Source organism: Cydia splendana, chromosome 15 (genome assembly GCF_910591565.1).
Source record: "Cydia splendana chromosome 15, ilCydSple1.2, whole genome shotgun sequence".
Taxonomy (NCBI): domain Eukaryota; kingdom Metazoa; phylum Arthropoda; class Insecta; order Lepidoptera; family Tortricidae; genus Cydia; species Cydia splendana.
The window spans coordinates 246635-265694 of NC_085974.1; the positions used below are offsets into that span (position 1 = coordinate 246635).

Here is a 19060-nt window from a genome sequence, read left to right on the forward strand (position 1 = left end):
AACTTTAATAAGGCATAAGGTCTACCAATGTACAGTTAACAGTGTGGGGGTACTGGATTACAGCACCTAAAGTAATTTCAAAGTTAGTAATTATTTTTTTTGCGTTCCTCTAAATTTGTTCATGGGTAAACTATTTGGATAACAGCAACAAATTCCAATAATTTAATAGGTTTAAGTTTATATCTATTTTATATTATAGGATAATGATTGAATGAGTTAACCACGTGCCATTAAACTTTTTACTGACAATGATGATGGTAGACATTTAATTGTTTTCTAAACACAAAATGTGCAACTAAGCAATGAAAATGGAATATATTAGTTGTTTACGAAGCTGAAGTAATGAAGCTAAGGGGGAGGAAGCGTATATACATTATACATACTTATAGTAGTAGTTTACGATGTTTGCTCCTCGGTTGCTAATAGCAAATAATAAATGAGATGTACAGCTAAATCACGTAGCGATTTCCGTGTACGAACATTACTGTTAATTATTGGCTTCTAGCGAATCCGTTATCAACTTAGAATACATTAATTTGACATCCCTTTGGGATCTACCATAAACTATTTAAGAGTCACATAAACCCCCCGCCATAAAGCCATACAATCAAAATTAAGATCTCATTTTAAAACGACATGCTTAGGTAAATTACTTACATGAAACTTTGTCACGAATATTTACGTAATCTATGTCTGGTACTAGTTTTCGTGTTAAAAATTGTTATACAAAGAAAATAGAGATGTTTTGTATGTAAAAATTTAATTCACACTGCACGGCCAGGACCAGGACCGTTATACCATGAGACATATTTTATTCTTTTACTGGACCCTTATAGAATCCGTCTAATCTAACTCAATATCATCTACTCTACCTCTATATGTAAGAAAGGTAATGTAATATATTATCGGCCACCATTTTACTTACCCAGTGAGCTCATTTGTCTACCCCACTTGATATTCATTACTGAAATTTAAGTCACATTAACTTCATAAAAGTACTATACTTAAAGAGGATCAATCAGGCCAAATTGATGGCTAAGTGTATACGGGGGCGGAACGTGAGCGAGTTATACCTACGATGGGACGGGACTAGTAACTTACGCGCACGCGAAAAGTCAATTACGAGGTAAACTGGAGATCAATCAGAAAGGGTCATTTTGTATAGATTTTTACACACTTTTTTGATATAGGAGGACTAGGAGCAGATGAGTCGCCTGGTGCTTTTCGACAACTCCAACACCATGAGGGGCTGCAAGACTTGCAAGTGCGTCGGCGGCCTTTAAGCTTGAAGTACGCTCTTCCTTGGAGGTTGGAATTGGAAGGCTTGGAAGGTTGTCGGTTAGGACACACCGCAGGCGACAGTTCATTCCACAGTTTACTTGTGCGAGGCAGGATATTTCTGGAGAAACGTACAGTTGCACTGCCAACCATCTAAATGGTATAGTTATTTGTACAACAAGAGATCAAAGTCTGATATTTCTTCGAGTGCTTATTTTGAGTCCCGTGCAAGCGAAAGATTCTATAATAGATTCACGAGCGTAGCGAGTGAATCTAATTTAGAATCTTGAGCGTAGTAAGGGATTCAAAAGCGCACGAGATGTAAATAACTTTGATCTCGTGTAGTACACAAAATTTTTCACCCTAAGCAGTGAGAACATACCTAGAGGGACAGAGATAATAGAACCCAAGTATCGAACTTGTATTAGACCCCGCATGTTGAAATGACATTTGACTATAAAGGTCACTTGAATGTCATTTTGTCTCACTCAGTGAGCAAAATCGCATTGCTCACTGCAAAATGCGATTTTGCTCACTGAGTGAGACAAAATGACTCAGTGAGCAAATTCGCATTTTGCTCACTGTTTTTAAGAAGCAAAGTACCCTTGTTCGAGCTGCTGAGGTGAAAAATATATTAGGTATTAGTTTTGTTTTGACGAGTTTCCAATTGGTGGGTCAAATTATATTAGGATAGAGAAAGTTCGGAGCAGTAAACAGTGCGTTATATTGGCAGCCATTTCGTAAACACCAGTGCCTCCAAATAGGGTGACCACGCATAAGGCAAAGAGCCTGGCCACTGATTTGGTCAAAAATATTTTAACACCTTTTTTTACGATGAAGAAAAAGTAAGAATTTCGCCCTGGCTACAATTTGACAAGTCTTAATTTTATTTTACCTACTGGCATCATTGGCAAGCCAAATAAAAAATCCAACACCAATGCACCAAATAAAATCTACTCTATTCTCGAACTTATAAGTTAGCCTAATCTATTTACTGTAAGATAGGCTTAAACTCACCGACTTTTACTGCTGACAAGATATCAATAGGGACTGAAAGGGACATATCCTCGTCGTAGGGTCACCCTACTAACGTCTTAAAAAAATTCAATTTTCCTGCGTATGATAGGAAATAATCTCGGCAAGTTACGATCGCGTTGCGTTTTCATTTCGGCAGTTACTTCGCCACTTTATGTGATGCGGCAGCGTTTGGATCTGTGCGTGCAGTTGGCTTGGGGGTAAGTTATGGGTTTAGGGGTATGGGGTGGCGTTCAGTCGGAAAAAATATAATCTTGATTTGACATTAGTCGTAATAAACGGTACATCTCGCTCGCAACTAAACAGGGTATTTTAAGTAAATGGAATTAAATAGTTCATGCTCAAGAACTTTTATTCGGGACCAACTTCGAAAATGTAAAAAAAAAGACTGTTCTGTCCTCTAGCCGCCCAGAGGCCTATAAAAAGGTCCCCCGTTCCTTCCTATTTTGAAGTATTACGTAAGCCACTAGATAAGTTTTGCAATAGAAGAATATGGAATATGAAACAAAGAGGGGTATCACATATAGTTTTTAAAACTATATTTCCATAGACAATGATTGGCCGGAAAACACTTTCTTTTTAAATTTACTTATTCAGATCAAGATCAGATTTGGAAACCCGCGTTCCGCTCAAGCTCGTTTGACCGTGATGGAAAATTATGAAATTTCTTTTCCTTAGTTGTTTTGCGGAAGTAAGAAGCCGCCATCCGGGATATTAAAGCACGATTTCTTTTTTCATTATTTCCATATTTTTGTTGTTAGTCTGCAAAAAGAGTGGGAAAATATTTGATTAAAAACAGTCATTGTTTCGGTGCTTTTCCGTCATACTTTTGTAAGCTCTGTTTTTAACAGTCCGCTCAGATGCTAAAATGACAGTTTGATTTACGATCTGTCCATTTTTGTGTGGCTTTTGTGGTAAAATGAGTAGATTGGCCTGTGGCCGACCGAACTGGATATAAAAACACGGTTTAGAAAATGCAGTAAAATAGATGTAAGTCACAAAACTTCCACGACACACTGACATATTTGTGGATATATTAAAGATCTTAAAGCGTTTATTCACGTTTATAAAGTCGATGTTTGCTCGATACTTTATGTTTATAAATGTGAGTGACCCGATTTAATATAAGTACCTATTTAATATGTTAGATGTAGGTTATTATTTGGGTCAATATTTCTTTTGTTGTCGTTTTTTTTACGTTACATTTCGATAACGTTTCCTGTACGGTTACCATCAGTTTGTCACTGACATAAACGCCGTCGAGAACGTCATTTACTTTCTATACATCCCGTTTGCACTAATATGCGAGTGCGAGCGAGATGTATAGAAAGTAAATTACGTTCTCGACGGCGTTTATGTCAGTGACAAACTGATGGTAACCGTACTGGTGGAGAGATAGTTCCCTATTCTGTACAATATAAGCGCAAATTACACAGTATGTCCTAAGAAAATCTTCTTCTGAGTTACGAAAATATAATATTATGGGATTTTCGTAACACAAAGGACAAATACACACGTTTTTTGGACACGTTGTGTCTTCGTACTTATACTTATTTTATTCCGCCCAGAATGAGGAACTCTTCATACCAACTAACTTTTTTCGAAATTTAACGAAAAGAAACGACAACAAAAACCAGCACTTCAATTCGTGGCGAGGACGTAAGTATATAGAAACCCGAATACAGCTCAATGTCATATAATTGTTATTTACAGAGATAAATAACAGATAACTCACAAATTGAATTTCTCCGCGGTTTGAGTTTAGAAACAATTAAATAATTATAATCATAATCATAATCATAATACTTTATTGCGACCATGGTAATATAGATGTTACACAATATTATAAACAGTTTCACATGGGCCCTGTTAGGGCAAAGCAAGGATGTATGTACATGCTATATTTACACTAGATTATTATATAATTACACAAAATTCTTAAAAGTAAATTAAAATCGTAAAAATTGTAGTCATTTGAAATAAAAAATTAAAATAAAATCCCGCAAAATTCATCACTTAAATATCAACAAATCAATTCCATAATTCTTTATAAATTTTAGACAAAGACAAAATAACAAAACAATGCAGACTAAGGTCAATTATTATATGTGATATCGAATTCATTAATATTATCTCTATAAAACTCGTCAACTGAGTAGTAACATTTCTGTATTAAAATTTTCATTATTATATTTTTGAATCTGGTATTGTTATTTTGTTTTAATATATTTGGGGGTATTTTATTATAAATTTGGGCACATCGGTAATATGGACTTTTTTTGAAAATAACAAGGTTCGCTTTTGGCAACGCTAACTGATACCCTGTCCTTGAATTATAATTATTACATATCTCTTTCTTTTGCACGAATAAATTATAATGTTTCCTAACGAACATGATTGCTTCCAAAATGTAGAGGGAAGGCAGTGTCAGGAGGTTATGCTTTATAAAGTGTGGCCTAGTTGTTTCTCTCCTTCGAATATTTACTAAAATTCGGACACATCTTTTCTGTAGAAGAAACAGATCGTGTGCATCAGTGCTCTCACCCCATAGGATAAGTCCATAACGTAGCCACGAGTAGGCATATGCGTAATATGCAGATAACGACGCTTCGAAATTTGTATTAGTTTTGAGTACATTAAGTGCATATATGAATGTAGATAGCTTATTCTTTATATTTTGTACATGTGGTTTCCAATCCATTCCACTATCGACGGTTATGCCCAGAAGTTTGAACTGGTCAACTTGTTCAATAGTCTGGTTATTTAGTTTGAAGTTTATTTCTAGTTCTTTTTTTTGATATGGTTTAAACTGAACGATCTTAGTTTTGCTTAGGTTGATATCTAATTTATGATCTTGTAGCCATTCAAAAATTGTGTTAGCGTAATTTTCTAGTTTTTTGTGACATTCCTCACTTTCTACGCAGTTAATAAGCACTGAAATGTCGTCTGCGAACATTACGCATGTAGTGTCTAGTTCTTTTGGTAGATCATTTATGTATGCTAAGAAGAGGATACATCCAATTACACTCCCTTGCGGTATCGATGTTACTACGCGGCGCGATTTGGATACCACGGCTTGTATTTCCCCAGTGTTTTCGTTATAGTGGTCTATCTGTACATATTGTGACCGATCTTGTAAGTAGGATTTGATCCAATTGTATGCATTTCCCCTGATACCGATGCCATAGAGTTTACCTAGCAGGATTTGGTGCGATACTTTATCGTACGCTTTTGTCATGTCAAGAAATAAGCCCACTGAGTATTTTTTTTCATTTATGTTGTGTAGAGCCTCTTGAACATATTTAAATACTGCGAGTGTGGTCGAATGCTGCTTTCTAAATCCATGTTGGTTTTTATCGAATATATTATATTTTTCTAAAAATTTGTAAAGCCTATTTGTCATACACTTTTCGAATATTTTTGACAGTGATGACAGTAACGCTATTGGTCTATATTTTTCAGGATTTTTAGCATTTCCTCCGGGTTTTAGAATAGGTTTTACTTTAGATTGTTTTAAATTGTCAGGAAATATTCCTTTTTCGAAAGATTGATTGATTAGCTTCGTTAAGGGTATAGTCATTTCTGATGCGCATGCTTTTAACAGGGTAGTAGGTATTTCGTCAAATCCAAAACTTTTTTTATTTTTCAATTTAGAGATAATATTAAATACCTCTTGTGTCGTAACGGGTTCGAGATAAATAGAATTTGTTGTCGGGTGGCGGACGGGCCGGCCGCACTTCTCGTGATTTGTTTGTGACGTAGATGGTTCGCCTACAGAGATGAAGTAGTTATTAAAAACGTTAGCGATTTGTTCAGGCTCACGTATAATTTCGCCATTTTTTTCTAGACGTATATTTTTGTGCTGTGGTAATCGCTTAAGCTTAGGAGAAGTTGTTGCTTTTATAATGCTCCACATTGTTTTTGTTTTATTGTCTGCGAATTGCAATTAAATAAAAGGATTCCTCTTCCTTCTGAAACTTCTCAATTAAATCAATGATATTAATGAGATTTCATTTAAACTTTACTTTGATGAAATAATTTCGATTCGCATCTAATCTCGGAAGATTTCAATGGAATGGAATCATTTTATTTAAGTCAAATTATTTAAGTAGTATTTACGAGTACATTTTAACTAATTAATAGGATTATTTAATAGTCAAACTCAAAGGCGGGAATGCTAAAAATTGCGCATTTGCAGGCAAAATGTTTACAAATGAAGATTTAAGTTTACAATCTGAGTGAAAAATGTTTATATTTACTATTTACTACATAAATAAGTACCTATGAGTTCAGCTTATTCGTCTTTCTTGTGAACATCATAAAATAAAGCGACTATTTCGCACACGTATTAGTATCGCTCTTTAATATCGCTATACAGCGAGGAAATAGTACGGCCCGCCTTCTGGGCACCCTGCCCGTAGTGCCCGTAGTGCCCGTTGACGGCATTTTAGGCCAATTTTTGACCTATAAGTTTTTTTTTTTTTTTTTTTTTTTATTATACTAAAATCCTGGGGAATTTATTAATATAAATTACTAAAAGACATAAATAAACACGTATATAAAACTAAAACTAACTACAATTAAATTAACTAAAACTAAAAATTAAAAATACCTATCAAAATTTGGTGCCCTCGGGAGGGTGCCCAACACGCAGGCAGCGTTCCCGCGCTGGATTGCGATGGCAATTCTCTGCGCGAGAAAGCTGCCCGCGCGGGGGTCGCCCGTTGCCTCCCTCAGCCGTTTCCCGAGCGCCTTATGGAGCATCTGTGCACCTCTGCCCCACGAACCAAGCGTCTCGACACCAAATGCGACGAATTCGTATTGAGCGCCGAGACAGCTGTATTTAGCTACCTTTTGACGCTCCCGAGTGTCCGCCGCCGCGCCAGCACGCCTGCTGGTCGATGGGACGTAGGACGCCGCTACCGTGTCAGCGCAAGTGGCGTCCCATACCAACGCACGACCCATCTTCCAGGGAATCAATGACATCCCATAAGTATTGTTATTATTGTTTATTTTATTTAGTTTTAATAAAACTACTTTAAAGCCTAATTTTCTTACTTTATCCTTGTTAACTTTCTACGTCTTGAAAGTGGCATGTATTTAAAACTATGGTCATCTCTCTCCCGGGACCATCCTGAGTTTAGGACGCGGGGCCGGGCCCGGGCCGAGGCGTCCGAGTCCGACATGTCATTTTCTATGACGGCTGATCGGTGATCACGTGGTGCTTTCCATAGGAAACGAAGCTCCGGCCCGGCCCCGGCCCGGTCTAGCGTGAGTCATCCTTTACCTGTTTGTTATCAATCCAGGTAGGTAGCCGTTTAACCACGATTCATTGTCATATCATGTTATTATATTATGTTTAAAGAAAGGAAAGGTGAATACGGCACGAAATATTTTTTACCTAAAATGGGCTTTTATGACACGGCCGTAAAAATAGGTACTTACGTGCTATTTCCGTTACTTAGGGTCTCGGCTTAAATATTTATCCTATTTAAGTATCTACCTACTTAGTTAAATTACAGTATTCTGCGATTAGGTTTTTAACATTCCTTTTATTTGCTTTTTTCTGGTATTTTCTGTTTCTAAGTAAGTATTGAAATCGGTTTAGTAGTTTCGCGGTAAAGCGTCAGACTGTTAATTTCGTATTTGTACACAAATTATACTTAAGTACATTACATTCGAAGACTTATTTAAGTACCGTCGTATTCTCGCACAGTAAAATATAAGTTTAAACTATTTAATGTCAATATGATGTGAATAATAACATAGGTAATAATATTAACATTCAGTTGTTACTTAAAACGTGTTGGGGAAGGCAGAACAACCCAAACCCAAGCTTAATTCGAATATATTACACTGCAAAAAAAAGAGTCACTACAATGCACTATACAAGTTATTACGTACCGACTATTTCATTTGGCGGACAGCTACGCCGCTAGCGAAACGAACACCAAACTACTTTAAACTGAACGACGTAAGCAATAGAGCTCAAATTCTATTAATATCAGTGTCCATGTGTTATCTCAAAACACCGTGCGGCCTGCTCGTGTAGTAGTAAGCTATGAACACGTGCTAGGGTGCGTGAGCGGGTAGCGTTAGCAAACTCAGCGCACATAAATAAAATATGGTGGCCCTAAATTACGTTGACATTTTTTTTACTTATAGGCATTTTTTTGATAATTTCAACAAACGTTTGTGTATCAAAGTTAATGGCTCCTCTACACGATGGCCCAGCGCTGCGCCAGCGAGATGACCTTGTGGTGGTTGGAACTAGGGTTAGCAACTTTTTTTTGGTGGAATATAGTATTTTCCAGAATAAGGCATCAAAAATATAGTACATTTCAAAAAAATATAGTACTTTTAGATCAAATACTAAACATTAGTGTAATATACTTTAATCGGAAATATTGTATTTTAGCGTATTTTTCCAAAAGTATATAGTACAGAGAGCCAAAATATAGTACAATACTATATAATATAGTACGGTTGGCAACCCTAGTTGGAACGCATCTACACGATGGCGACATTCAGTTGTGATCTAACCGGTTTCCAAGATGGACGTGGAAGCATTAGCCGTTGCAGCAATTTATCTAAGATATGCCACGGCACGTACCATTATTCATCATCATCGTCATCAAGTAATTAAAAAAATGTCGTAGAAGCTGCAAGAGTTTTTTGATGATACCTAGCTACTTCCCGAAAATAAATGAATGTTAGATTTTTTTAAAGAATTAAATTAAAATAAATATATTTTTTAATTTCATGTTACCTTATAATTTGCTTAAATTATTTTAGACCATATTATAATTTTTATTTAATTTTGTTACTAGCTTACCAACATAGCTGTGCAAATTGTGCAATGATAAGATAAGATAAATGTTTATTTGCAAGAATGTAGGACATAGTTACAAGATGTCAGGGTGATAATTCTGGTCATTCAGCCATTTATTGGCGTGCAAAATTCTGTCGCATTTTATACATATAATAAAAACGTCAACATATTACAAAAAAACTATGTAGGTACTTACTATATATAGTTAGATATGTATCTAATATTCATTTATTTAACTATAAGTATGTATTGTTATATTTATTTATTTAAATTGTAAATGTACTGTCTGCGTAAATTTCCTATTCCTTCATTACTTCCATAACGAGGCCACGTACTCGTCATTTTAATAAAAAATAAAAAACGAAAATTGATACTGAGCACAAACGTCCGCACTCGACCGCGTTCGAGCACGCACTGTGGATTGGGCCACGTGTAGATGCGTAGTGCGTACCGCCATCGCTTGCCCAATCCCTTTGATGTGCGGCCGAAAAACCGACACCGCGGCCAACTCATCCCCATCCCGCGCGCCATAAGCCAACCGACACCACTACCCCCTCTACACGTTGGCCCAACATATTGGACCAATAGGTTGGGCCATCGTGTAGAGGAGCCATAAAGGACAATATTATGAATATACCTAATACGTTTTGTTTTAATAGAGACTCTTTGTCAACGTATGTTTGAGCCACAAACCACCAAGTATAAGTTATTTCACTAAATTTTTAATCATCTATTTCCAGCTTTTTGCTGAAGAGAACGTAATGTAAGATTCAAGGTTTCAAAATAGATAATTAATCTTTATTCAAGACTTGAATTTCAAGTAGGCATCATTGAAAAGTGTTAGAAATACATACATATAATATTAAGCTAGTTATCAGACCAATAATTGTGAGATGTTAGTATTATCTTTCTTTAAATATATTGAATTGTTATACAAAAGTTAAATTTAATAATACATTTTGACTTGTGTAATATCTAAAGTATGTGTTTATTTTTCGTGAGATTCCGTTATTAAACTAAACCAATTTTAAAAAGGCCTAGACTTAACGGCGCGGCACTTGCTCATTTTTTTCGGCTCCTGTTGGTCGCAGCCGGTAAATTACAAAGGGATTAAGGAGGAATGTGGTTAATAAAAAGATGAGTTTAATTCAAGTAAGTACTTATTTATTTAATTACTCATCCACAAAAGTTGACTCGTCACAATCACTCGCTTCACTAGCGTCACCTTCAGATTCAGTAGGTTCAGATGCCGTTTTTCCCTCACTTTCGTCCTGCAAATTGGCTATGTACACAAATCCAGTGTCAAAGTACTCCAAATATTAATTTTCTTTCTTAATTACGGTGTCACAGGTATTGCGCCATGTTTCACGAGTTATGTTTTCAACACCATGGCGAATAATTTTTTCCGTGTAAGCTACATCATGGTCGACGGTAACGATATTGTTTTTAACGGTATCCCATATGTTCAATATGGCGTTGAGCTCAGGATGGTGGGGAGGTAGGCGCAGTACTTCGAATCCCTTATTCTTGATGTAGTTATCGATTTTGTATGTAGTAAAAGCTCTTTTGTTCTGTCTTATTATGTCGTATAACTCAATTTGGCGTAAGTTTGCCTCAAAAGGTATGTTCTTGAACGTCAACCATGCCTCCATTTCAGATTTATTTGCATGCATAGTCGGCAGAGTCTCCACGAAATTGTTATCGAATGATGTGTTGTCTAACACTATCACAGAACGATCCGGTAAATTTGGTAGCAATTTTTCATCCAGCCATTTTTGGTAAAAATCAAAGTTCTTCTTTGAATAATCATCTCCGCTTAGTGTAAGTGCTTGGTAAAGTAAACAAGCATTCTCAATGAACCCATCTGAAGTTCCCGCGTGTGCTAAACTATACCTAGCTACGTGTGGGGCTCGTGAGCCACATTTAAAATTTTTCATCGTGACGTAACTTTCGTCAGTATAGACAATAGGCCGACCTTGGGAGCGGTATTCAGTTATTTTTTTCAAATATTGCAATCTGCACATTTGGACGTCATGTCGCTCAATCAAAACTTTTCTACCAGTGTCTGACTTAGTCCACCTGTAGCCCAGTTTCAATAATAACTTACGAATCGTTGCTAGGCATGCATCGTGACCGATTTGTTCATTTAAGGTCTGTCTCACTTTTTTTAATGTCGGTATTTGTTTAAGTTTGACGTAAGAATTACGTATTGAGCTTCGTACTGTATAAGCTAGACGTTCGTTGATATCAACTTTACCGGGCCTTTTTTGTCTGTTTTTGAGTGGTGATGGAAATTTGGCTGATCCACTGGGAAGGTTTCTTTCTTCTTGCAATATGTTGTGTACTGTTCTTTGACTTGTGCCCGTTGCTTCCGCGGTGCGCTGGGATATGTTGCGCAAATGTGACAAATCACAATGTGGTTCTTTATATAGTTGCGTGAACTTATATTCTTGTTTAAGAAAGTGGAAAACTTTAGCAATGATAGCACGGCCCTGTAATAAACAACAAAGTACATGTTATTATAAACACATTTCTTCTACATGCTAATAATTGCGTAGGTATATTTAAATTAACACCAATTAAGAAACCAAATATTCAACAACAAATCATTTCGCGTTATCGCGCCACGTGAGTAAACTAACAAACATTTAAAACGAAAAAATACCTCACCTCAGCGGGAACCACTTTTCTCCGTTTTCTGTCACTTGCCATGCTGACGGTACTTATACACTGACGCGAATAATCCAACACTCGACACTTGCAACCCCACCGGCGTTTCAGCCGACACTGAGCGCCCGTGGCCCCGTGCAGGCATGCGTATGCCAACATACACAATGTACTTTTGTGTTCGTTGAATACGAGTACGTTCACTCACACAAAAACCTGCAGCCCGTTTCCTTGAAACAAAATATCCATACACAACTACACAAGCAACGTTACCGCCGGCCGCTACATTTCAAAAAGAACCTTATCGCACCGAATTAAATGTCATTTTAATTAATCTCACTTCTTCAGTGTTATTTAAAAATTGATCGCTTACACGCGTCGTTATTATTTTGCGGTTCGCAAACCCCAGCTAAGCAAACTTAATTCGTATTTGTTTAGCATAAGGTTGTGATTACTAGAGCTACTAAAAATAGGTTGTACCTATTATAACTTGGTAAATGCAAAGCGTGGATCGGGCGATCGGTAATTGGGTTCCGTGGATGGCGGTAATTATGACCCTCATTAGGGACCCGTAAAAAGGTTAATTTAATACTCAAACTCAAAGGCGGCAATGCTAAAAACTACGCATTTGCAGGGAAAAACGAAGATTTAAGTTTACAACCTGAGTGATAAATGTTTATATTTAGTGCCTACTTATATACCTACGAGTTCAGCTTATGTGTCTTTCCTGTGAACATCATAAAATACCTAAAGCTATTCCGCACAGCGAGCGAGGAAATACGGCCAGCCTTCTGGGCACCCTGCCCGTTGACGGCGATTTAGGCCACATAGGATATATAGGTTAAGTAATTAGTTTAGTTTAGTTTATTTATTTCATAATGATAAATTACAGTATAAATTATTCTCACGCTAATCTATATGAATTTACATTATGATCGTCAATAATTTAGCATGCAAACGTAATTATACAATGTCAACAATGATAATCAAATTACAAATTTATAATTTAAAAAGAAATTTGAGAATTAATGGTTTTTTGTTTATTTCATTTAGCTTTAAAGCCTAATTTTCTTACTTTATCCTTATTAACACCTTCTACGTCTTAAAAGTTGCATGTAAATTGTAAAACCACGGTCATCTCTCTGTTATTGACGCGGGGCCGGGCCCGGGCCGAGGCGTCCGACATGTCATTCTCTATGACGGATCGGTGATCACGTGGTGCTTTACATAGGAAACGAAGCGCCGGAAGCTCCGGCCCGGTCTAGCGTGAGTCATCCTTTATGTTTGTTATCAGTCCAGGTAGCCGTTTAGCCACGATTCATTGTCATATCATGTTATTGAAATTAAGGAAAGGTGAAACGGCACGAAAGATTGTTTTTAAGTGGGCTTTTATGACACGGCCGTCAAACGTGCTATTTTCATTATTTAGGCTCTCGGCGTCAATATTTCACCTATTTGAGTAGGTAAGTACTTAGTTGAATTAGAGTTTTCTGCGATTAGGTTTTTAACATTTTATTTGTTTTTTTCTGGTAAGTATTTTCTGTTTCAAAGTAATTTTATTGAAATCGGTTTAGTCAGACAGATAATTTGGCATTTGTACACAATTTAATACATTACATTCGAAAACTAATTTACCTTCGTTTTCTCGCACAGTAAAATATAAGTTTAAACTAGTTATTGTCAATATGATGTGAATAATAACATTGATAATAATATTAACATTCAGTTGTTAAACGTGTTGGGGAAGGCAGAACAACCCAAACCCAAGCTTAATTCAAATATATTACACTGCAAAAATAAAGAGTCACTACAATCACCTACAATGCACTATACAAGTTATTACGTACCGACTATTTCATTTGGCGGCCAGCTACGCCGCTAGCGAAACGAACACCAAACTGCTTTAAACTGAATGGCGTAAGCAATAGAGCTCAAATTCCATTAATATCAGTGTCTATACTGTCTATGTGTTATCTCAAAACACCGTGCAACCTGCTCGTGTAGTAGTAAGCTGTGAACACGTGCTAGGGTGCGTGAGCCAGTAGCGTTAGCAAACTCAGCGCACATAAATAAAATATGGTGGCCCAAAAATACGTTGAATTTTTTTTTCTTAGGCATATTATTGATAATTTTAACAAACGTTTGTGTATCAAAGCTAAAGGACAATATTTTGAATATAATACATTTTGTTTTAATAAAAACTCTCTCTTTTTGTCAACGTATTTTTGGGCCACAAAACAACATGTATAAGTTATTTTACTCAATTTTTTTCGTCTTGTGTTGATGTAATATTTAATCATCTATTTCCAGCTTTTTGATGAAGAGAAACAAAATGTTAGATTCAAAATTTGAAAATATTCTTTATTCAAATTCAAGTAGGCATCATTGAAAAGTCTTACAAACACATGTGGGTCGGGTGAACACAAACAGCTCAAAATACTAATAAAACTTATATTTTTTAATCAAAACACAGAAATTACACCGTCACATTATTGCGTACGAAATCAGTCTCTTCGAATGTCCGGTTACAATTCAAATTCTGCCCACGGCGTTTTGCCATCCCTTTCACACACACTGACACTCGGCATTATACTCTCTCATTCACACATCGTTCATTCAACAGTTCGTTCTATCAGTCTATCTCTCATTCACTTCTTACGTTTCTATCCGCGCATCCTACATACATATAATGTTAAGCTAGTTATCAGAGAAATTATAAGATGTCTTTAAATAGATTGAATTGTTATACAAATGTTAAATTTAATAATACATTTTGACTTGTGTAATATATAAAGTATTAGTATTAGTTTATTTTTCGTGAGATTCCATTATTAAACTATTTAAACCAATTTTAATAAGACCTAGACTCAACGGCGGTTGCTCATTTTTTTCGGCTCCTTTTGGCCGCAGCCTGTAAATTAGGTACAAAGGGATTAAGGAGGAATGTGGTTAATGAAAGATGAGATTAATTCGAGTATGTACTTAATTATTTAATTACTCATCCACAAAAGTTGACTCGTCACAATCACTCGCTTCACTAGCGTCACCTTCAGATTCAGTAGGTTCAGATGCTGTTTCTCCCTCACTTTCGTCCTGCAAATTGGCTAGGTATACAAATCCAGTGTCAAAGTACTCCAAATATTCATTTTCTTTCTTAATTACTGTGTCGCAGGTATTGCGCCATGTTTCACGAGTTATGTTTTCAACACCATGGCGAATGATTTTTTCCGTGTAAGCTACATCATGGTCGACGGTAACGATATCGTTTTTAACGGTGTCCCATATGTTCAATATGGCGTTGAGCTCAGGGTGGTGTGGAGGCAGGCGCAGTACTTCGAATCCCTTATTCTTGATGTAGTTATCGATTTTGTATGTAGTAAAAGCTCTTTTGTTCTGTCTTATTATGTCGTATAACTCAATTTGGCGTAAGTTTGCCTCGAAAGGTATGTTCTTGGACGACAACCATGCCTCCATTTCAGATTTATTTGCATGCATAGTCGGCAGAGTCTCCACGAAAATGTTATCGAATGATGTGTTGTCTAACACTACCACAGAACGATCCGGTAAATTTGGTAGCAATTTTTCATCCAGCCATTTTTGGTAAAAATCAAAGTTCTTCTTTGAATAATCATCTCCGCTAAGTGTAAGTGCTTGGTAAAGTAAACAGGCGTTCTCAATGAAGCCATCTGAAGTTCCAGCGTGTGCTAAAATATACCTAGCTACGTGTGGGGCTCGTGAGCCACATTTAACATTTTTCGTCGTGACGTAACTTTCGTCAGTATAGACAATAGGCCGACCTTGGGAGCGGTATTCAGTAATTTTTTTCAAATATTGTAATCTGCACATTTGGACGTCATGTCGCTCAATCAAAACTTTTCGACCAGTGTCTGACTTAGTCCACGTGTAGCCCAGTTTCAATAATAACTTACGAATCGTTGCTAGGCATGCATCGTGACCGATTTGTTCATTTAAGGTCTGTCTCACTTTTTTTAATGTCGGTATTTGTTTAAGTTTGACATAAGAATTACGTATTGAGCTTCGTATGGTATAAGCTAGGCGATCGTTAATATCTACTTTACCGGCTCTTTTTTGTCTGTTTTTGTGTGGTGATGGAAATTTAGCAGATCCACTGGGAAGGTTTCTTTCTTCTTGCAATATTTTCTGTACTGTTCTTTGACTTGTGCCCGTTGCTTCCGCGGTGCGCTTGGATATGTTGCGCAAATGTGATAAATCACAATGTGGTTCTTTATAAAGTTCCGTGAACTTATATTCGTCTCTAAGAAAGTGGAAAACTTTAGCAATGATAGCACGGCCCTGTAATAAACAACAAAGCACATGTTATTATAAACACATTTCTTCTACATGCTAATCATTTCGCGTTATCGCGCCACGTGAGTAAACTAACAAACATTTAAAACGAAAAAATGCCTCACCTCAGTGGGAATCACTTTTCTCCGTTTTGTCTCACTTGCCATGCTGACGGTACTTATACACTGACGCGAATAATCCAACACTCGACACTTGCATCCCCACCGGCGTTACAGCCGATACTCAGCGGGCATTCAGTATCCGATACTGAATGCCCGATACCCGTGGGGCCCTGGCCCTGTGCGTACGCCAAACGCCAACATACACAATTAACTTTTGTGTTCGTTGAAGGGTGGATTTCATCACCAAAAATTTCACAATACAAAAAAAATATTTTTTTTTAATGTTTAATTTAACACGATTTTAGCTGGGTAAAGTAATAGGGGGCTGTATATTGAGGATATTTATGGTATTTATACAATCATTTGTGGCTTATATTTGAAGTTATCGCTTTCGGAAAATAAAAACGCAAGGTGGTGATGACAATCATGGTATGGTATAGTGTAAATAACATTATTTGCGGTATTTGACGTCTGTCACTCACAACAGCGATCGAAATCACAAAGGAAAACAACTGCACTGCGAACGTTTACGTTCTACGTCTTTTTTTTTTTAATTTTAGGGTTGGCCGGACACCACCGTTATGAATCGGTAGTCGTCTAAGTAAATCGATATGAATTTTTCATTTTTCTTTTAATAAAAATAAGGAAAAGGTGGATAATTAACTGTAAATATGGATATATTTATCGTCACTTAACAGACAACAAATTTGACACAGAAATAACATAAATAAACTTTAAAATAGATCCCCAGTTAGTTTCAATTTTGATAATGGGTGCGACCTACTCGGTCGGTGTATTAAATACACCGACCGACCGGTAGCTTGCGGGAAAACCATATAATTCTAGCTTTATTTAAATCGCAAATAAAAATTCATTATACGTCACAATTCGATACCTCAGTCTACGTGCTATCCAATCTTAATCGCTTGCTGTGACAATCGATTTGCGTTAGTTACATCTCTATATACGTCAGTCATAATGTGTCAAATACCGCAAATAATGTTATTTACACTATAATGACTCTTTTATAGACGGTAATGACACTGCATGTACGGTAATGACGATTTGGGAACTAATTTATATATGAATTAAAAACGTATTAAAAAAACAAAAACTTTTTTTAATTGTAAGGCTTTAGAACTTTAATAAACATTACAAATAACATGTTTTTGAACATAAGACTAGCTACATAAATTATTTTTAGAAAATTATAAAAAATACATTTTATTCATATAAATAAATATATAACAACTATTTTTATTGTATAATTTTAAATAATTTATATTCCGAAATAGGCAATTTATGTATTCATTTATTTTTTTGGGTTTTTTCAATGTTAAATCATATTAACAATATTGTACTCTTATTATCAGTTTAAACCCGCATCTTCTTTTATCTACTGCATAATTTGGTATTTATATCATATTATAAAATTGCTGGCTTACCAGTGAGCTTAATTTTTATGATATATTACTTTTTTTTTGATAATTTGATTCATTGCATAAGTTTGTATTTTTGTTGTTTTATAAATTAACTTTAAAAATAGATATAATGATTTAAATCCATATATATATTGTTTAATAGCTAAACATTAATATATAATCAGTGTTTTATAAGTTGCAAGACCCCTACTTGTAATGCATGTCATAAGTTACAAAATGTTAGGTATTGGGTCCGGTGACTACCCAATGGTATAATTATTAATTGCTGTAATTATATACATCAATTAATATAATATTATCAAAAAACATAAGGCCATTACGATAGTGAGCCAGTACCGTAGCCTATGGTCGCTTAAAACTTAATATATGTTGCTTGTTTAAATACTTTGTTTTAACACGACTAACATGCAATTACAGACTCTAAGTTGCACGATTTACATTATTAGATAATAAAAAATAAACATTTGTATGTTCTAAGTTCTAAGTGACCTAAATTTTGCCTACTTCAGTCAAAAACTAAAACAAAAACTAACCATCCTCTTGTGTGAAAAAAATAGTCATATCTTCTTCTACATTTATTCTACATTTATAAGGTAGACATTATATAGTATTAGAAGACATAGAGAACGTTTTTCAAACATACAGCTTAATTTCATAATGAATTATAGCAAAATAACTAGAAAAGTTTCTGAGAACCGTCATCACCATACACATGAAATCATCACCGGTCGTCATTTTTTCCCGGTGATGACGGGTATGGTGTTGACGATTTGAGAGTTTCTTGTTTTTATTTCTAGAATACGAATAATAGTAGTTAATGTCTATGCTACACAATAAACTTCATGTAGTTTGCCATTCATTTCAATAATTATTTCTAATATATCATTTGTAACTTTTTTAAACCAAAGCATAACGGTGATGATGCTCTGTTGTGACAAACTACGTTTTACAAATTTGTTCGTAATATTTCTCACGATTCAATGATGTGACTTTATAGTGAAATCATTTTTGGCATTCTATATTAAAGTGAAAAATAGGGCAAGGACCTTTAGCGGTATTTCGTTGTTCATACACGGAGATAAGCTCACATTGACATTACCATGACGGTGTTGACGAATATTCGTGACAAAATTTTAAATATTTTTAAATGTACTTTCTCGGTAAAGGAATTATTGCATATTTTCCCATGTGTTAAACAACAACATGGAAAAGATATAAGTAAAAGAAAAATCGCAATCGTACGAGAGGTATGCTATAATTTTCACTGCAAACAATAAGGTTCAGATTTTTCCGGTAGACGGTGATGATTTTAGACACATAAAACATTTTATATAAAATAAACTATTAAGTTATTGGAGATGGTAATTGAAGGAACA

At 35.7% G+C, this 19060-nt stretch overlaps 1 protein-coding gene and 1 long non-coding RNA gene across 2 annotated transcripts in view; one reads left to right on the forward strand and one right to left on the reverse strand.

Annotated features, from left to right (window-relative positions):
• The window catches only part of LOC134797457 (uncharacterized), a 98294-nt gene that overhangs the window by 15094 nt on the left and 64140 nt on the right, over window positions 1-19060 (forward strand). The gene's annotated exons all lie outside the window — the stretch shown is intronic.
• LOC134797381 (uncharacterized) lies at window positions 14797-16379 on the reverse strand. The gene is made up of 2 exons (XM_063769603.1): window positions 16246-16379; window positions 14797-16126 (listed from the first exon to the last, which is right to left on the reverse strand). Exons 1-2 carry the CDS (start codon window positions 16285-16287, stop codon window positions 14807-14809), a joined length of 1362 nt encoding a protein of 453 aa, XP_063625673.1. The 5' UTR covers window positions 16288-16379; the 3' UTR covers window positions 14797-14806.